The sequence below is a fragment of the Balaenoptera musculus genome, chromosome 2 (assembly GCF_009873245.2).
Source record: "Balaenoptera musculus isolate JJ_BM4_2016_0621 chromosome 2, mBalMus1.pri.v3, whole genome shotgun sequence".
Taxonomy (NCBI): Eukaryota; Metazoa; Chordata; class Mammalia; order Artiodactyla; family Balaenopteridae; genus Balaenoptera; species Balaenoptera musculus.
In genome coordinates this window covers 20099784-20121357 of record NC_045786.1, presented here as the reverse complement: position 1 = coordinate 20121357, position 21574 = coordinate 20099784, and the positions used below count along the sequence as shown (strand labels likewise).

Genomic DNA, 21574 nt, shown 5'->3' with positions numbered 1-21574 from the left:
TATTATCTATATTTACAGGCCATCTTAAATAATTTTTGGAATAAATGAAAGCATTAATAGATTCAACAAATTAATGTAGATAAGGGTATACAAGTATATGAAGTACAAAAGATGCATAGGAGAAGGGGCAGCTAGGTTACTTGGGGATTAAAAGGAAGAGCTTTAGAGAGGAGGCCAGATTTGAGCTGGGACTTGAGGGACATTTGGAATTGCCTAGTCTAGTAAATGTAGGTGAACACAGTAGTGCATACATAAGCTGTGAAGTAAGAGGCCCTGACCTCATGCTCAGGGAACTACATATAGCTTCATGTGACTGGAGTTTAAGCTGCAAAGTGGATACAGAAGTAAAAGAAGAGACGGGCCAGTCAGGACTACCCACGTTGTGAAAGACTTTGAGTGTTATGTAAAGAGAAACCATGGAGGAATTTTGAACAGGTGATCAGTTTTCCACGTTAGAAAGAGCACTCCTGATGATACTTTGGAAGCCTGAGCTGAAGAAGGGTGAGACTTAGGACAATTTCTAAGGAGGCTTCTCAGTCATCTAGGCAGGAAATCCTGGAGCTGTGAATTAGGGCAATAGCAGTGCAGAGGGGAGATGGGGCCAAGATTTGAGAACTAGTCAGAAAACCACAGCTATCGGACTCAGTGGTAGGTGTAGGGAGTGAAGAAGACCAGTCCTGGTTATCTCCTAGCTCCCTGACTAGAGCAGCTGGCATATGATGATGGCATTTACCCAAATAAAGAGTAAGAGAGAGGAACAGGTGTGGTAAGGAAAGATGATGGACTAAGTTTTGGACATTAAACTTTGACATAGATATTTCAGGTAATTAGATATGTATGTCTGGAGTTAAGAAGGAATCTGGTCTTGGATGTCTATTTGGAAGTCATCAGGGTGCAAGAGTGTTTGAAACCACAGGGGTGGGAGAATCTCTCTGAGAGACAGCAGAATGAGAACAGATAGGGTCCTGGGAAAAACAACAAGGGTAGACAGGGGTTCAGGAGGTAGAGACAACTAGATTAGATAATTCTTTCTAGAAGCCTGACTGTTAAAGGAAGCAGGAGCCAGAGAGCACTGGCCAGGGGAATATTCCTTGTTTTTTTGTTTTTTTTTTTTAATTTATTTTTTTGGCCGCACCGTGTGGCATGCGGTATCTTAGTTCCCTGACCAGGGATCGAACCCGTGCCCCCTGCATTGGGAGCACAGAGTCTTAACCACTGGACCCCCAGGGAGGTCCTTTCTTGTTTTTTTTTTAAGCTTTTGATTGTTCATTTGCCGAGAGGAGAAAGCCAGTGAGGAGAGGTTCAGAAAAAAGGAGTTTGGTGATGAGCCGAGTGAAGAAGCAGAGAAAAGGTTTGGATTAGAATATGAGTGGGTGTGTCAGCCTTGGGTAGGAAGAGAGATGGGGAATGAGGTGAAGACACAGAGGTGCAAGTAAAGCACTCAGTTCAAATCCCGTTGACAACAGACTCATGGATCTGAGAAATATAGTGTCTCTTTTCAAGTTAATGTCTTATAAAGATCATAATTGAAATCAAATAGAAATCAGGAAAGGTAAACTACGCATAATCCTGCCATACTAATACATTATCTGTTTTCATTTTTTGTTGTTGTCATTGAGTGCTTATCCGTATAAATTATGCATTTTTATGGTTGTAATCATAGTAGAGATGAAATTTTTTTCCAGAGTTTTTTTTTTATTAAAAGCTTTATTGAGATAAAACTCATAGAATTCAACACTTCAATGTGTACAGTTAAGTGGTTTTCAGTGTATGCAGTGGTGCAACCATCACCATTATCTAATTTTAGAACATTTTCATCACCCCTAAAAGAAAACCATACTTATTAGCAGTCACACCCCATTCCTTCCTTCCCTCGGCCCCTGAAAACCACTAATCTACTTTCTGTTTATATTGATTTATCTATTTTGGCCTTTTTATATAAACAGACTCATAAATATGTGGCTTCTTATGACTGGCTTCTTTCACTTAGCATTGTGTTTTCAAGGTCCATCCATGTTGTAGCATGTGTCAGTATTTTATCCCTTTTTGTTGCCAAGTACTATTCTATAAATATGTAACTTAAGGACTTCCCTGGTGGTTCAGTGGTTAGGACTCCGTGCTGCCACTGCAGGGGACGTGGGTTTGATCCCTGGTTGGGGAAGATCCCATATGCCTCGCAGCATGGCCAAAAAAAAAAAAAAAAAGTAACTTAAAAAAATTTTTTTAGAAAAATGTTGAAACAAACACAAAATTACAAAAAAGTTGGATGTATAATGCAAAAGGAACTTTTTCTCATTCTGAGACATTCGAGCCATCCAGATGGAAACATCAGGTTGCCAGCCTGATGCCCTACGTGTGTATTTCCTACAAACTAGGTCGTTCTCCTACATTACCCCAATGCAACCATCCAAGTCAGGAAGTTAACACTGAGACATGAAGACATCTGGTCCACAAACCCAGTTCAGAGTTGTGCTGCCTTGAACTGTCACATCTCTTTAGCCTCTTCAGAGATGTAATTTTATGTTCTGCTTTTTTAATCTTAACATATGGTGATGATTCTTTTGCTTTATCATGCAAACAGGATATTAGAAAAATGGATTCCGAAAGGTAGGCCTTTTTCAAGTAACTTTCCCCCCCTTTGTTTGTTTGTTTGTTTGTTTTTTATTAATTTTTATTGGAGTATGGTTGCCTTACAATGTTGTGTTAGCCTCCACTGCACAAGAAGATGAATCAGCCACACACATACAGATATCCCCTCCCTTTTGGACTTCCCTCCCATTTAGGTTACCACAGTGCATTAGGTAGAGTTCCCTGTGCTATGCAGTATGTTCTCATTAGTTGTCTATTTTATACATAGTACCAATAATGTATATATGTCAATCCCAGTCTCCCAATTCCTCCCTCTCCACCTCTTTCCCCCGTGGTATCCATATATTTGTTCTCTACGTCTATGTCTCTATTTCTGCTTTGCAAATAAGATCATCTACACCATTTTTCTAGATTTTTAAAAATATTTATTTATTTATTTTTGACTGCGTCAGGTCTTAGTTGCAGCACATGGGCTCTTCGTTACAGCGCGTGGGCTTCTCTCTAGTTGTGGAGCATGGGCTCTAGAGCGCAGGCTCAGTAGTTGCGGCACGAGGGCTTAGTTGCCCCATGGCGTGTGGGATCTTAGTTCTCCGACTAGGGATCGAACCCACGTCCCCTGCATTGGAAGGCAGATTTTTAACCACTGGACCACCAGGGAAGTCCCTCCCCACCACTTTGTTTTGTGACATTTTTTAAAAAGCTCTTATGACACCGTTTTACTCTCAGCTTCAAAGGTGGGGCATCTGAGAAGTTAATTTTGCTTCTCCTTCAAGAAAATCTTTAATGCCCATATTCCAACCTTTTGTATGTCTTCCTCTGTTTGCCCCAACTTTTCCCACACACATCACTCATGGAGAGCAGGAGATGTCCTCTCCCAAAGGGATGTGGGGATGAATGAAAGCACAGCTGCCCTCACGGCCCTCCTCCCTTTTGAGCAGTTGGTACCAATATGATGCTTTACCTTTACAGATTCACATCCCATCTTCCCTGCATGACGGTTCTGTTCTCCTCCTTTGCCTTAGGTAAGCAACAGCCCACTGTCGGAAGAGGCCGTCTTGGGATTTGAGTATGGGATGAGCATCGAAAGCCCTAACCTACTGCCCCTCTGGGAGGCTCAGTTTGGCGATTTCTTCAACGGTGCTCAGATCATCTTTGACACGTTCATCTCTGGAGGTTGGTGTTGGCCTATGGGTGTGTAGTGGACGTGTGGCATCAGCCTCTCGGGGACAAATGACGGAAAAGGGGCCATAACTGCTTATGAGACTCCTGTGTACCACGGCATCCCCCCACTCCGAGAGCTGGGAGCCTGTTCTGTCATCCACTGGGGCATGGCAGCTATCAGGCAGTTAAATAAGCTGCCAGGAAGAGCATGTAAGTCCTCTGTCAGCAGGAGGGCTGTGTCTCCTGGGGAATGTGCTTAGCTGTAGTGAATGGTGCAATGAAAATGGTTTTGGGGGTCCAGCAACAAACTAACGTGTCTCACTGCCCAGTCGCCCCGGGCTGTCCTGCACCTGCGTTGTAGCGTTCTTACTCCCACTGCTGCTTTGCAGGTGAGGCCAAGTGGCTCCTCCAAAGCGGCATCGTGGTCCTCCTTCCTCACGGGTACGACGGGGCTGGACCAGAGCACTCATCTTGTCGAATAGAGCGTTTCTTGCAAGTATGTCCACTGCCTTCTGGATTCCACGAAATGTTTCCCTGCTTTCTAGGTGCTTTGAAATAGAACTGCCTCCTGCAAATACCTAATGTGAACCTTGGACTATAAGACATTGTAGTATTTGAATGAAACAGATTTAATGCAATGTCAGTCAATATTCCTTGGAAACGTGATGCCTCAAGCATGTTAGTGTCACGGTTTTACAGCAATGAAAGTGCTTCTTTTTTTTTTTTTTTTTTAATATTTATTTATTTAGGCTGTGCCAGGAGTTAGTTGCAGCATGCGGGGTTTTTAGTTGCAGCATGCAGGATCTTTAGTTGCGGCATGCGGGCTCAGTTGCGGCATGCGTGCGGGATCTAGTTCCCCGACCAGGGATGGAACCTGGGCCCCCTGAACTGGGAGTGTGGAGTCTTACCCACTGGACCACTCAGGGAAGTCCCTGAAAGTGCTTCTTATGCAGCAAATATCGGTAGTTTCTGAGTCAAGCTGATCATCGGAGTCATCTAGGGGCTTTTTATAAACAGAGATACAGGGACCAACCCCAGATCTAAGTAGTGATAGTATTTTTATAAAATGATTCGTGACCATTAAAAAATGTTAAACAACAACCCAGAAATTACCATTGTTATCTTTTGGTAAGAATCATTACCAATGCCTCTTTATGCATATTTCTAATATCTTATTATGAAAAATTTCAAACATACAGAAAAGTTGAAAAAACTTTACAGAGAATATTCATATGCCCACTTGCTACATTCTACCATTAATATTTTATTATATTTGTTTTATCATGTTTCTATTCATCTGCCATCCCTCTGTCTATCCATAAATCCATATAATTTTTGGATGCACTTGAAAGTAAATGGAGACATCAGTACACATCACCCTAAGTACATGAATATCATTAATTATCTTAGCATACAGGCAGATAAAATATATAGAAAGGTGATAGATTACTGGATAAGTAGACAGAACAGTAGCTAGATAAATGGATATAACTGGTTGGTTGGTAGATAATGACAGAGAAATCATTTCATAAAAATTAGATTACAGAAATAAATTGGAGGTAAATTAAAGAACTAGCTGTGAAATACAAAACTACAGTTTTTCAAAGAAATATAGGAAACGAGCATGCAAGAGATACAGTTTGGGAGTCATCAGTTTCTAGATGATACTTAAAGTCATGAGACTGGATGAAATTATCAAAAGAATGAGTACAGTTAGAGAAGAGAAGTCGCCCCCAAACTGAGCCCTGGGATAGACCAGCAGTTAGAGGCTACAGGGAAGGAGAACACAGGAGGCTGAGAAGGAGCAACCAGTGAGGCTGGAGGAAGGTCCTAGAAAGCAAGTGAAGGATACATGTTAAGAAGGAGGACGTATCAAGGCCAATCAGGATAGGACTGAGAATTAGCCGTTGGATTTAGCAATAAAGGGTTCATTTGGTGGTTGGTAACTGCGGTTTGTTTAGGTGGAGTGGTATTAGGAGTATATGGAGGGAGGCAATCTTAACTCTTTTGAAAAGTTTTGCTGCAAATAGAACAGGGAAGTGGGAAATTTGCACCAAGAGACGTTCTTTTTGCTTTTGTTTTAAAGATAGGAGAAATAACAGCATGTTTGCTGATAGGAATGATCCAGTAGAGAAGAAAATATTGACGTAGGAGAGAGAGTAGAATGACTGGAGTGATTGCCTTGAGAGACCAGGATGGGCTGGTGTCCACTGCACAAGGGATTGGATCAACTCTAGACAGCAGCATGGCAGGTTCATCTATGGTAATAACCAGAGGCAGAGAATATGGTGCAGATGATAGAACATGGTAGATGTTGTGGTGAAGGTCTGAGGAGCTACTCTTGGGTCATTAGCTGAGAATGATGATGGAGGAGGAGATCATGGGTTGAAGCTGTGAAATAGTCATCTGGAAGAGGAGGAGAATGAGTGAATTAGGGAAATAGAAGATAATAGTCTAAGAGCATTGAGGGCCGACTTAAGATTCTTGGTCAAGATTTTAAAGTGAGATCCATCAGTGTGATTGTGTGTTTTCTCCAGCTTCATTCCCTGCATAGGTTCAGAAATGGGACAGATGGAAAGTTGAGATTAACTCGGCTTGTGGTTTGGAGTGAAAAAATGTCAAGGGAGTTAAGGGTGTATGCCAAAGAATGATTGTAATGATTGACTATGGAATTTAGCTTAAGTAAGGAGGAGGGAGGAGATGTGAAGGGTGAAGGCCAGTGAAAAGGTGATAGGATCAATATGTTGGTGGTATTGATGAGGCTGAAGGATTGATGGAGTCAAAGTGTTAAAGGAAATTGAGCTAGAAAGGTAGGAAGTGGTGGTCAGAGTGGAATGGATAAAGTAGAGCTTATGGAGAGATCCCTGTCATTGAGACCAGGATGTAGCCATGGAAATGGGTTGTTGAGGTAGGATGGAGGACAGAGTGATTGGAGGACAGGAGTTCAAGGAACCAAGTTGCCAGGGTTTTGAAAGGATCATCTACATATGCATTAAAATTACGAAGTCCATGTTAATAATTTTCTCAGACCTACTTCATAGGATTACTGTGAGGCGTAAAGAGTCAATATATGTAAATGCTTAGAACAGTAATCGACATTTATATGTTTGCTGTTTATTATTTTTATTATTATCGTTTCCTGTGCTTGCACTGGGATTACCTCAAGCTCTTTGTTTACACTACTAATTTTATTTTTAGCCCTGCAAAAGAATTAATTTTTTTTTTTTTTTAATTTTATTCTTTTATTTATTTATTTATAACTGTGTTGAGTCTTCGTTTCTGTGTGAGGGCTTTCTCTAGTTGCGGCAAGTGGGGACCACTCTTCATCGCGGTGCGCGGGCCTCTCACCATCGCGGCCTCTCTTGTTGCGGAGCACAGGCTCCAGACGCGCAGGCTCAGTAATTGTGGCTCACGGGCCCAGTTGCTCCGTGGCATGTGGGATCTTCCCAGACCAGGGCTCGAACCCCTGTCCCCTGCATTGGCAGGCAGATTCTCAACCACTGCGCCACCAGGGAAGCCCCAAAAAGAATTAATATTGATATGTAAAGTGAAGAGTGTTTGCTGTTTATATAAGCACTTGCTTACTTCATCTTCTTTCATTGTGATTATCTCAAGCTCTTTGTTCATGCCGTTTCTTTTTTGTCCTGTCTGTTCTGCTTCTTGATGTTTCTTATTTATTTATTAGATTTGTAATGGTAGAGTTTGGTTCTCACTTGGTTTTCTTGGCATTGCACTCACCTTTCTTATCTAATTCTATTGTGTTATCGTTAAGACTATCTGCCCTTTCAAACGTTGTTTTTTAAAATTGTGGTAAGAAAACTTAACATGAGACCTACCCTCTTAACAGATTTTTAAGTGTGCATTGCAATACTGTTGACTGTAGCTACTATGTTGTACAGCAGATCTCTAGAACTTATTCATCTTACATAACTGAAACCTTATACCCCTTGACTAGCAACTCTCCATTTCCCCTTCCCCGCCCCTGGCAGCCACTGCTCTGCTTTCTGCTTCTATGAGTTTGACTATTTTAGATTGTTCATATAACTGGAATTGTGCAGTATCTGTATTTCACTTAGCATAATGTCCTCAAAGCTCATCTGTGTAACTGCAAATTGCAGAATTTCCTTCCTTGAATAGGCTGAGTAATATTACATACATAGATAAATATACCTATATACCACATACCACGTTTCCTTTATCCATTCATCCGTAGATGAACATTTAGGTTGTTTCCACATCTTGGCTATCATGAGTAGTGTTGCAATGAACATGGGAGTGCTAATACCTCTTTGAGATCCTGATTTCAGTTATTTTGGTTAAATACTCAGAAGTGGGATTTCTGGCTCATACAGTAATTCCATTATTGATTTTTTAAGGAGCCTCCATGCTGTTTTCCGTAGTGACTATACCAATTTACTTTCCTACCAACAGTGTACAAGGGCTCCCTTTTCTCCACATCCTTGCCAATACTTATGTCTTTTGTTAAAATTGGCTGCCTTGGGCTTCCCTGGTGGCGCAGTGGTTGAGAATCTGCCTGCCAATGCAGGGGACACGGGTTCAAGCCCTGATCTGGGAAGATCCCACATGCCGCGGAGCAACTAGGCCCGTGAGCCACAACTACTGAGCCTGCGCGTCTGGAGCCTGTGCTCCGCAACAAGAGAGGCCGCGATAGTGAGAGGCCCGCACACCGCGATGAAGAGTGGCCCCCGCTTGCCGCAACTAGAGAAAGCCCTCGCACAGAAACGAAGACCCAACACAACCCAAAAAATAAAATAAATAAATAAATAAATAAATAAATAAATAAATAAGTAAGTAAGTAAGTAAGTCAGGAGCTCTTTAAAAAAAAAAAAAAAAAAAAATTGGCTGCCTTTTGCCTGCTATGTTCCTTTCTTTTTGTGGCCCCCACCCCTTATAAAAAGTTATAAGGGGCTGTATAATATTTACATTGTTGCTGTATCATTTTATTTCATCTTGTCTTTGATTATTTAGGGCAATCCTTCAAAAACCTTATAGTTTCCCTGAGGGGGTGTGGGTGAATTCCCCTTAATTTTCCTTCCCATTTGGTACCAATTTACCTTCTTAGAACAACAGTTGAGAATAGTCTCCAGTACATGAAGCCTGAGGACATGGCGCGGGAGGACATAGTTCTGCTGGACAGAGGGTTTTTCTTGCTAAATTCCGGTGCCCCTTCTGAGATTCAATAGCTAAGCCCATACAAGAGTCCACTCCCTGGTCAGGGCTGTGTATCCCTTCCACGGGCCTCTCTTTCCTTGGCATGTCCTGGCCCTGGAAGCGGCAAGCCTGGCAGCCCCATCTGCCTCCACTGAATTCTGCAGGGGCTTTAGCCCTAGATTTTGCCTTTATTTCCCCACGGTGCCACTCACACCCTGTCACCAAATTGGAGGAGCCCAGTAAAAATCTGAGGATTTTGTCAACTCACTTACTTTCCTCTGTACTGCTTCTTGATCAGGTTAGGAGCCATGCCTCAAGTTTCTGTCCCAGCAGGATCTTCTGAGATTTCATTCCTTGCCCTCAATTTTTCAACCTCGTTAGCTGCTCTTGTTCTTGTCTCTAAAACAAACTATACTTACATTTATTCCATCAGGAGAGTGAGATTCGGATCATGCATCCTTCCAACATCTTCACTCCACGGTAATCAGCATCTGTATTTTTCAAAAAGTCTCCTCCAGATGCTTCTTTTTTTTTAATTTTTAATTTTAATTTTTTTTGGTCATGCCACACAGCTTGTGCGATCTTAGTTCCCTGACCAGGGATAGAACTCGGGCCCTTGGCAGTGAAAGCTCCAAGTCCCAACCACTGGACCACCAGGGAGGACCCCACCTCCACATGCTTCCTGCAGTCAGCTGTGTTTGGAAAGAACCACATTAAAACACACAGACTTGGCCGATGGGCAGCCATCAGGCTTCTCCTCTGGTGAATTCTTCACAGGTCATAAATTTACCTTCTGGGCTTTTTCTATAATGAAGAGACACATCCCTTCTCCTGCTCATCGAGAGCCCCGTGTCCCCCTTAGGATAGCCTGTGCCCTTAGGATGGAGTGAGATGACTCGACTGTCTGCTCCTTCCTCTCACTTCCCTCCCAGATGTGTGACAGCGTGGAGGAGGGCGTGGACGGGGATACAGTGAACATGTGCATGGCTCACCCCTCCACGCCCGCCCAGTACTTTCACCTGCTACGGAGACAGATGGTCCGGAACTTCAGGAAGCCCCTCATCCTTGCTTCTCCGAAGATGTTGCTCAGACTCCCTGTAAGTAGAAAAAGCTGGTTATTAGTCTTTTTCCTCCTGTCATTTTTTTTCCCCCTGCATTTTCATCTCTTTTCTGTGTCTGATTGTAGATGCAAATGACAGAAGCATCTCTTTGGTTTTAGTTGGCCATGCTGCTTTGTCTCTCTCTTTCTCTCTTTTTTTTAACCTTTCAAGAATAACTAGAAATCTAAATTGCTCTCAGTTTCATTGTCATGAAGGACAGGCATAGCAAATATTATAACCCTGCCATCCCAGTCTGAGCAGAAATAATCTTTTAGGAAAAGTTTCAAAGTCCAAATGGTCTCAGCACTGCTGTGTTGATAGTTGCAAGTTGGGAATTGAAAGTACTTTGATGAAAATGAGTGGTTTTATTCATTGACTTTTATTTAGACGTTTTCTGTTAAATGATTTATCACCGGTAGACTCCATTTCAAACATTGTAACAATATAGCTTATAACTACCTGGCTTTACAAGAGTATATTTTCTCTTGGTTTACTGGAACTAAGTGTTAAGCGCACATGTTTTTTTAAATCACACAACTATGCTAGTTTTCAAGTGGCAGAGTTCAAGATAAGAAACACTGCTAAGCATATATTTATCCCACCTGCTATAATTTTTTTCAGTTTTGTATGAGAGTCTGAATTAGGATTAACATTCGAAAAACCCTTGCATTTATTTGGATGCCACTGCTGAGGTGAACTAAGTCATTTAGGACTTGGCTGTTTGAGATGATCTTGTGCTTCTCACAAAGGTTAGAGAACGTGTATTTGGAAGTGAGGGGTGTTGAGGGAAGCTGCCAGTGATTTGCCTTCACCGGTTGCCTTTTTTGGAGTTTCTAGCATTTGGAGGGGAGTAAGGTGACCCTGTTCTCACAGTCGGTCAAGGGTACTTGAGTGATCCCAGAGTGAGCGCCCCCTTAAATTTTGCTCTCCAGGCCCCTCACCTGTCTAACCCCAGCCTCAGGGGTCAATAATGAGGAAATGCACTTCAAGTTCTTTCACCAATGGCTGAAAGTTCATTTGTTTGGTCTGCTTATTCTCTCTGTGAACAACCTTGTGAATTTTGAGATGGTTTCATGAGCATCATGGGACATTCAAGACAAACTAATTCAGTCCCTTTACACCATCTTTCTGATAGGGCTGTCTTGACACCGATATTTTGAAACAGCAATGTGAAAGGAGCCAAGTCAAAATGTAAAGTTACTATAATTTTGCTCTGGGTCTTAGTTGCGGCATGTGGGATCTAGTTCCTTCACCAGGGATCAAACCCATGCCCCCTGCATTGGAAGGCAGAGTCTTAACCACTGGAACACCAGGGAAGTCCTGATCTGGGATTCTTGAACCCAACTTTCATTGTAACCCTAACGTTGTCACCTGCTCTCTCAATCATAACTAAAAGGAGTACAATGATATTAAATATAATGCATGTATATTATTAGGTATTGAGTGAACTATTAGAAGTTTTGTTGAGAATTTCTTTTGCTGTTTGAAACTGAAAATGAGTTCATTTTCTGGCCCTAATGCTCCACCCCTCTCCCCAAGTCTAATATACAACTTATTAAATAAGTGAAGCCTTCCTTGGGGAGCTTAAAAAATATCAACAGCTATCTTATAGACTTTCAAGTGAAAAACTACTCTTATTAAGTAGTCAAATATTTTCATTAAACATGTAAGTCCTTTTGTTAATGGAAAGTCAGTACAACCAGTATTGAATTCTGATTTCTTCCTGAAAGTTGGATTATTGGTACAAATGATCTAGCAGAATATAAATAGCCAGCCTTCTCTATCCATGGCCCACTCAGAGATGACTTGCCATGTAGCAAACATGACTCAGGGGTACAGGGAGTTTGTCTGTCAAGTGGTACCAAAATCCCACCCCAGTTTCCCACCTAACTCTGAACTCTGAACTCTGAACCTTTTGATTCCTGCTGTAGGAAGTGGGGACTGACAAAAGGCTCTGGTTCAGAAGGGAGAAAGATTGCCTCTATCACACATTATTTACTAATAAGCATAGCTGAATAGCTAATATTAATTTTTTAGGTTATATACAGTATTCCAGCATCAGTATGGCTGCCCTCAATGGCCTAGTCTAAATGTCATATACCCATTTGGGACTAGACTATAGGGAAACTAACTAGGTGATAGCAAAAGGGATCAAATCCCTCACCTTGGCTTCATCAGTTTTCTACTTTAAGTTCTTTGCAACAAGTATTTATTTGCCGCACCACGCAGCTTGTAGGATCTTTGTTCCCCGACCAGGGATTGAACCTGGGTCCTCGGCAGTGAAAGCACTGAGTCCTCACCACTGAACTGCCAGGGAATTCCCAAGTATTTTTTTAAATTGGGCTCAGTAATAAAATTTCTTTTCATCGTGGAAATATTCATATGTTGTTCCTACTTGTTCTGTTTCGTTTATAAATTATAGTCAAAATCCTAAAGACAGAAATAATTGCCCTAACTCAGCTATTCCGTTTCACAATATAAATTCTATAAAATGTTGTTTCTGATTCCAAAAAGTTAAGGTGTAGTTTTTATTGATAATAAAGTTGAGTCATCACACTGCAATTTTTTTTTTTTTTTTTGGCTGCGTTGGGTCTTCGTTGCGGTGCACGGGCTTCTAATTGCGGTGGCTTCTCTTGTTGTGGAGCACAGGCTCTAGGCACGTGGGCTCAGTAGTTGTGGCTCTTGGGCTCTAGAGCACAGGCTCAGTAGTTGTGGTTCACGGGCTTAGTTGTTCTGCAGCATGTGGGATCTTCCTGGACCAGGGCTCGAACCCGTGTCCCTTGCACTGGCAGGCATATTCTCAACCACTGTGCCACCAGGGAAGTCCCACACACTGGAATTTTGACTGTTAAAATTTATTGTGGCACCAGACAAAAGGCAATCTTATGTAACCTCAGAAAAATAATTTTATTCTGAAGTATACAGAACAGATACTTTTGAGAAAGATATTTTATTAGTATATATGTTTACTTATAGTCCCAGGAGAGAATTTTGATACTAGTTCTTGGGAAAGATCCCTGATAAGTAAAAGCATCTTCAGGTCCTTGCCATGGTTGATAGATTTGTGGCTTTTTTCTCCCCCTCCCCCTCCTTAGGCAGCTGTGTCAACTCTTCAAGAAATGGCACCAGGAACAGCATTCAAACCAGTCATTGGTGATTCATCTGTGGATCCAAAAAAGTAATCTGATGTGGAGCTCTGTTTTCATACTCTGCAGTAGTTGTAGTGAGTGGGAAAACTAGTTCATGTTAAGTGAACCAAGCGACCCAAATCTTCTCTATCCTTATATAAGTCCTTTAAGTTCATGGGGTAGGAGTTAGAATATGCACAGAAGAGTGAATTTTGGAGGCATATGTTGCTCAAGAAGGTTGGCCAGGGCACAGCATGACTGAACCCCACTACAACGCCCACGCTGCTTCAGTGGTGAAGCATTTAAATCTCTGTGGTCTCCCGCTTTCTTCTGCCACAGTTCTTACTTGAAGATATTCCTCCCCCGCCTCACTGTCCCTTTTCTACCCAACAGGGTTAAGAGTTTAGTGTTCTGCTGCGGCAAACATTTCTATGCCCTGCTGAAGCAAAGAGAATCTTTGGAGGCCAGGAAGCATGACTTTGCTATCATCCGAATGGAAGAACTCTGCCCTTTCCCACTGGATTCATTGCAGGAAGAGATGAGCAAATACAAACATGTTAGAGGTAAAGGGTCCTTCTTATTACCTGAAGTTACCTGAAACCTATTTGAACTATCTCAAATAAAAAGATGGTATGGGAGCAGTGAGAGTTATTAGAAAGTTGAATCTCATGGAATCTGGAGATATGAAAGTAATACAACTGAAGCCAATGTCTCCATGTCTTTTTTGGTGTCCCTTTGGGTGTCCGTTTCACTTGCCCCCGCTTTCGTATAAGACAGCGAATTTCTTGAGTTTGGAGGGAATCAGTGCTATACAGTCGTTTATGATACATCTGGTATAATTGTAAAAGATAAGCCTTTTCAACAGATGGGGCTGGCGTGATTAGATATCTATGTGCACCTTATACAGAAATTAACTCAAAGTTGATCATAGACCTCAATGTAAAACTATAAAACTTCTAGAAGGAAGTGGATGAAAATCTTCCTGACCTTGGGTTAGGCAAGAAGTTCTTAGACATAACACCAAAAGCACGTTCCAGAAAAGAAAAAGTAGATTTTACCAAAATGAAAAACTTTTGCACTGCAAAAGGCACTGCAAAGAATATAAAAAAGAGAAGCCACAAACTGGGAGAAAATATCTGTAAAACCATATCTGACAAAGGACTCTCCAGAATGTTTAAAGAGCTCTGAAAACTCAACAGTGAGAAAACATATAATCCAGTTTTTCAAAAGGTGCAAAAGAATTGAACAGTCATTTTACCAAAGAACCAGATGGCAAATACCCATATGAGAAGATCATCAACATGATTAGTGATAGGGAAATGCAAATTAAGCCAAAATGAGATATGGCCACATACCTATTAGGATGGCTAAAATGAAAACAAAACAATATCAAGGACTGATCAGGATGCAGAGCAACCGGGACCCTCATTCACTGCTGGTGGGAATGCAAACTCGTACAGCCACTCTGGAAAACAGTTTTGTCAGTTTCTCTTGCAGTTACACACAGAGTTTCCTTACCACCCAGCAGTCCCACTCCTAGGTATTTACTCAAGAGAAAGGAAAAATCCATATGTGAATATTTATAGTGGCTTTATTCATAATTGCCCCAAGCTGGAAACAACCAAAACATCCTTCAACTGGTGAATGAAGAAACAATCTCACTGTGCATCCCTACAATACCATGCTCCTTAACAATAAAAGAGAGTGAACTATTGCTATCGGCAGAATCACTGATGGATTTTGCTAATTCACAGAAGCCAAAACCAAAAGGCTGTATACTGTGTGATTCCACTTACCTGATGCTCTGGAAAAGGCAAAACTTCGGGGACAGAGAAAAGGTTGCCAGAGGTTGGGGGTGGGAGGAAGAGCTGAGCACAAAGGGGCAGGATGAGGGAATATTTGGGGTTTAGAGAATTGTTCTGTATCATGATTGTGGTGATGGATACATGACTGTGCATTTCTCAAAAAAAGAAAAAGACAACACTGTGCCATATTGGAAAGGTAATAATATATTTACTTGAGGATATATGTGTGTGTGTGTGTGTGTGTGTGTGTGTGTGTATGTATATATATGTATGTATATATGTAACTATGTATGTATATGTGTATATATACATATATAACATGTATAGTATACATATGTGTATGTATGTGCACACACATACATATATAGTGTGTCTGTGTGTGTAGTATGCTGTATATATTTACTTGAGGTACTGAGATGAACTTTCTTCTTTCATAGATTTTATTTGGAGTCAGGAGGAGCCTCAGAACATGGGTCCTTGGTTTTTTGTTTCTCCAAGGTTTGAAAAGCAACTGGCCTGCAAGGTGACAGCTCTTTCTCTTTTGCAGTGTTTTGTGTGTGTCCCTTTTCTCCTATTGGAGTGCCAACAAATAGGTTTATCCCCTATTATCAGTCCAAAGCTTCTAAAGATAAACTAAAATATAAAACCTAGTTTTAGGCTCCTGTTTCAGACTAAACTGCTGAGTGTTTAGCAAGCTGTATATGTGTACCTACTAGTATCATGTTAAAAAAAAAAAACAAAAACAATGATTATACTCGAAAAGATAGAAGACCTACCTGTTGTCTACCTTTCCCATTAGCCTACTCAGCATTCTTGTCCCAAAGGCCAGTATCCACGCCCCGGGGGAGGAGAGCGATGAGCCGGCTGGTTTTACAATAACACTTATTCCAGGCCCACCTGCAAAGCTGGTAGACGTTGGAGGCCAAATTCTTTGTTATGTTTTAGGAAGAGGAAAACAAGGAGAAGAACAGTTGTGTTTCTGTTTATCTTTCTATTCTGCTTTGATTAAAACTCAGGTCACTTAATACCAGTTTACAGCACTCAAATCATTTTCACCTGTAAATAGTTCTAATTTAGGAAACTCTACAGCTAAAACCAACTCTACAGCTAAAACCAACCAATCTGTCCTAAGAATAGGACAGATTCCAGAATATGTCTCACCTTATCATGCCTGGAATTTAGTTTTCAGTTGTGACATAGATCTCCCTGCAATCTATTTTATGTAACACATTATTTTCCAAAAAGGTGATTTCTAGTTAAACAACTTTAACAGAGAAATACATGCACGTCCCTGGGCGAGCTAAGCAGAGCTCTGATCTAGTCCAAATGTCATTGTATTTCTTTTCTGCTCCAACGCTAGCTCCGCCTGGTGAGCCGACCCACATTGCCGGTACCTGCTGTAGGAATCGGCAGCGTTCATCTACAGCAGCATGAAGAAGTCCTCGCCAAGACCTTCACCCAATGATGCCCTTCGAAGAAACACTACTTCCTTGTAAGAAAACTGCCATAAAAAGAAAGGCTCGCCTCCTCCACTCTCTCCTCCTTCCATTAGGTGCCACAAAAAGAATGTATTCCTCGAAGATGTTGGGATTGATGAGGACAGAGGAGAGGTTAATCTAGAATACATGGAACAGCCAAAGGAATTGTTCATCAAGACGTGAATCCCACAAGTCACTTTTGTCCTTAAAAGTACCATAGTGTTATATTTTGTTAGACCTGTGTGGGTTGTAGAGCTAGGTCCTTATCCGGATGTTTCCAGACTCGACTCTTTCTAGTTAACTGGTTATACCCAGGAAAAGTTCTTGAGTCTGAACTTATAGCTGCATAGGGATTACCTCAACATTACCTCCCTATTTTCTTGACACGTGACTTTCATGAATTTTCCCTTTTTTATTCAAAGTCCTTGACTACCTATATTTTCAATTTATGTCATCTCTGGTACTGCTTTCCAGCCACTGTGAAAAGTGTTTCACCAAACACTATAGCAAAACTGTATTATTCCTGATTTGTGTTCTTCATGATCACTATTTTACCCATTATCCTTAAATATAGGTCTTATTAAATATAAACCTCCGGGTGTATGAGCCTTTAGCGCAGTATTATTAAGCTGAGTTATAGTTACAATGAAATTGATTTGTGGTCTACTTTGCCATAGTATCTTTTTTTTTTTCCTTAAATTGTTCTTGCCGCGATACCTTAATATTTTTAATTAACTCTGGATGTCTGATATGGGGATTTCAGACCCTGGTTGATCATCAGCCTTGCCTCTAAAAATCCCTGCTGTCATACGATGTTAATTTGTGATAGTTAAGGATCACTTTAACTTTGATAGCGGGAACTTCCCAACATCAGGCACTTTCTGGATTTCTAGAGGTCACCAACTCACTCCCTTATTCTGAAATTAAGCTTATAACTGGAAGTATAACTAAATATCAGCAAACTGTGTACATTTACATGGCTTGGTGCTGCAGAGCACTACCATGTACCATTCTCATGCTGGGACACTGTTTTTCTCAGAAATGGGGGAAGTACTGGGGCCCTGTAACACCCTCTCCACTTTTACTGGCAACTTTTAATGTCTTTCAGAATCAGTGTATAGGTTGTTCTGGCCACAGCAGTAGATTCGTGATTCACATCTTAAACGTGTACATTAGTGTACTGATGTACCGTTTCTGTAATATTCACATCCCTTTTATTCCTATACATGTGAATGCTTTCTTCCTTCGCCAAGCCTTATAAATCATGTAACTTAGTGCAAGCCTTATAAATCATGTAACTTAGTGCCATGCATGTCAACCAGTAAAATTACAAAGGTCTGTTTAATGAGAACGGTTATCAATGTTGTATATTGAACTAGAAAGAAAATAAAAGCACAGTGTCATTTGTTTTTCAGATCTCTCTGTTTCTTGAGTTAAAACATTTCAAAAGTCTGAGCACAAAATGAGATGGAAAACCAGATTTTTTTTTTAGTTGAGATCTCTCCAGATTTCTAACTTTACACCTCACGAGTCTGTTTCCTGTTACATCTCCAACTTGAGCCGTGAAATGTCTTCTGTATCTTAACCTTACTCTCAATCACCACTGCAACGTGGATCAGCATTTTGAATTACCTTGCAGGAAGAGGCCATTTGAAGAATTCCAAATCAAATACTCACATAATAAAGAACGGGATAAATATATTATATCAGTAATAAAGTAAAATATTTTAAAAATTGATAATGTGGTATTAATATCCCATTAATATAAATCTATGCTAGAAGCACAGAGTCTGAACCACTGGACCGCCGGGGAAGTCCCCCAAGTTTTCTTTTTTATAAGAACAATTTTGCTCAGTTTTCCTATATTTTCCATACACATACTGTAAGCAAAAATACTCTAAAGTATAGCCGTTTTCGGGTTGACTGTATTACCTTCGAAGTTTTATTATTTAAAAAAATTCCTCGGCTGACAATAGAAACAGTATCACTTTTGCAAAATTGAAGAAATATGGTTTTAGCAATTAAGGGTTACAAAGGAAGGAAGTCATAGATTAAGAATCAAGACTTTTGGTCAGAGAAAGACAAATACCATACGATATCACTTATATGTGGAATTAAAATATGATACAAATGAACTTATTTACAAAACAGAAACAGACTCACAGACCTGGAAAACAAATTTATGGTTACCAAAGGGGAAAGGGGGTGGGGGAGAGATAAATTAGGAGCTTGGGATTAATGGATATACACTACTATATATAAAATAGATAAACAACAAGGTCCTGCTCTATAGCACAGGGAACTGTATTCAATATCCTATAATAAACCATAATGGAAACGAATCTGAAAAAGAATATATATATGTATGTATATATGATATTGAATCACTTTGCTGTACACCTGAAACATTGTAAATCAACTATACTTAGATTTAAAGAAAGAAGGAAAGAAAGAAAGAATCAAGACTTGGGTCTTGAGGTTCCAAACCTTTACCTAATTTCTCTTAGATGTACTTGGATATTTGGTTTACATTTTTCAGCTTCTCAGAGGATTCAGGCTAAAACTATTAAATTTTTGGGAAATTTGGACAAAATGTTTAAATCCTCAATATTTGTAACACACTATTACACAAGTAGACAATTCCTAAATTATTCTATGGAAGTAGTAATTCACTGTCATGTTTGTATTTAAATCTGATAAAGCACAATCTAAAGCAGACTGTTAGTTCCACACGGCCAGTTGCAAAATCAGTTAATTTTAGCAAACTTTTAATAAAGGTATACTACTTTAGTGTTGTTTCCCTGTGTCTTCTCTGACTCATGAAGAACCAGCTATAATGGAACAAAGATAAGAAATGATCCTGTAGGAGTAGAATGGTATTTCCTCAATAAATAGTTTATTGAACACGTGTTGCATATATGGCATTGTTCTGGACATTAGAAACACATGAAATTTAGAGAAAATGGGTTGCCCACTGTCCTCAATGGACTAATAATCTGAGAAGACAAAGTATTTTACATGCAGAGAGAGAGTCTTGCTGAATGTGCTTACAACAAGGTGGAAGGTCATGATAGAGTGATATTCCTGATAGATGTAGATTAGGTGGCGTCTTGTGGTCATGCAAGGAAAAGTCCTGAGTGGCAAGTAGTAGCAGAAAGACTGAAGAATCTTGGAAAGGGAATTCACAAAAGTTATCTAGGGTATATTCCCAGCTTGTTCCCAGGCTTTTCCTTGAACCAGAGAGCTGTCCCAGAGACAGGTAGTAAAGAGAGAACTTTTCTGGTAAGGGGCCTGAGGTGACCTCTAAAAATGGTTCACTATTCACTTGACCCAGAAAACCCCACAAAATCATGCAAGTCAAGAGGTTCAAATCTTCATGTTCACTTTAAGAACACTCGTGAAACTGCCCAGGCCATTAAGGGTATGCATATCCGAAAAGCCACCAAGTATCTGAAGGATGCCACTTTAAAGAAGCAATGTGTGCCATTCTGTTGTTACAATGGTGGAGTTGGTAGGTGTGCCCAGGCCAAAGAGTGGGGTTGGACCCAGGGTCGGTGGCCCAAAAAAAGTGTTGAATTTTTACTGCACATGCTCAAAAATGCAGAGAGTAAGGCTGAACTTAAGGGCTTAGATGTAGATTCTCTGGTCACTGAGCAAATCCAGGTGAACAAAGCCCCAACGATGTGGTGCAGGACTTACAGAGCTCATGGTCGGATCAACCATACATGAGCTCTCCCTGACACATTGAGATGATCCTTACTGAAAAAGAACAGATTGTTCCTAAACCAGAAGAGGAGGTTGCCCAGAAGAAAAATATATCCCAGAAGAAACTGAAGAAACAAAAACTTATGGCCTGGGAATAAATGCCACAAATAATAAATGCAAATAAAAGTAAAAAAAAAAAAAAAAAAGAGAGAGAGGTACAGGCCACTCTTCTCCTTCTGTCAATTAGATTTTCAATTTAGTTCATCTTCATTGACAGGATTCACGAAATTAGTTCACAATCTAGTGTCAAAACTGTATTTAAGTCAAACACTTGCAGGTAACTGAAAATGATACAAAAATTAAATAAGACCCTCCCTGCTATCCAGAAGTTTATGGTGTACTAGGGGAGATTAGGCAAGTATGAAAATGACTAAAACAAAGTAGAATGGGAGGAGAATGAAGTCACAGGATGTGCAGTGATGATTATGGCAGATTGCATTTTCCAAAAGGCCAGAGCCGTATTTTGTGTCCCACAAGCTCTTCCAGAATCTTACCACATCCCCACCTGGAGGTGGAGTCTATTTCCCTTCCCTCTTGAAGTTGAGCAAGACTTTGTGGCTGCCTCTATAAATGCAATGCAATGAAAGTGATTGATTTGGACAAAAGTGACTGGCCTTTTAAGAGGAGAGTGAGAGGATAGGAAGAGGGCGGTGAGTGGAGGCTCAGTAGAGTCAGGAAAGTGAAAAATTAAGTGAAAAAAGCTGGAAGGTTTGGTCCATGTGAAACCCATCCAAGTTTGTTAACTGGTGCTAATGGAAGTTAAGCTCCTATCCTTCCACAGAGGCTGGGAGCCAGAGATCCTGCCTTCAAGGGTTGGCTGGAAGAAACGGTAAATTCTTTTGGCGGCCTTGAGCTTTCCCAGGCAGATATTTTAAGCGGGCTATGGAGAGCCTAGGGTGGAACTGTGTGGTGCTTGTTCCACCTCTTTATAGGCCTAGTGGAGAAAGGCCTATAAAGGTAAGGTAAGGCCTAGTGGAGAAAGGGCTCAGAGGAGCCTGGCTAGAGTGTGGTCAAGGGGAGGCTGTGTGTGTGTGTGTGTGTGTGTGTGTGTGTGTACTTTGCTTCTTTTTTAGACATACATCTAAGCATTAGAACAGATCATTGGATTTGGTGATTATAAGTCATTAAGTGTCCTTTGAAATAGCTTGTTTCAGCAGTTGTTAGAGAAGAAGTTATATTGCAGGGGTTTAAAATTTGAGTAAGGAAAATAAATTTGAGGGCCTTCTATGTGTCAATCTCTTCGTTCATTTAGTTTTCACACCTGTAGGCGGTGGCTATCATTATCCTTATTTTACTGATGTAGCTCAGAAAAATTAATTGCCCAAAGCCATTAAGAAGTAGGAGGGACTAAAATGTACGGCCTAATACATTAGGAA

At 40.7% G+C, this 21574-nt stretch overlaps 1 protein-coding gene and 1 pseudogene across 2 annotated transcripts in view; both read left to right on the top strand.

Annotated features, from left to right (window-relative positions):
* Positions 1-17847, top strand: part of DHTKD1 (dehydrogenase E1 and transketolase domain containing 1) — a 51740-nt gene extending 33893 nt beyond the window's left edge. For both annotated transcript variants that reach the window (XM_036843635.1, XM_036843636.1), the window contains 7 exons: positions 3612-3762; positions 4140-4246; positions 9855-10019; positions 13118-13200; positions 13544-13713; positions 15393-15478; positions 16316-17847. In XM_036843635.1, coding sequence (XP_036699530.1) covers positions 3612-3762; positions 4140-4246; positions 9855-10019; positions 13118-13200; positions 13544-13713; positions 15393-15478; positions 16316-16420 — 867 coding nt within the window. In that variant the 3' untranslated portion in view covers positions 16421-17847. The remainder of the gene's footprint in view (positions 1-3611; positions 3763-4139; positions 4247-9854; positions 10020-13117; positions 13201-13543; positions 13714-15392; positions 15479-16315) is intronic.
* A 1895-nt stretch (positions 17848-19742) lies between these two features.
* LOC118891287 lies at positions 19743-20296 on the top strand (annotated as a pseudogene).
* Positions 20297-21574: the final 1278 nt, after the last annotated feature.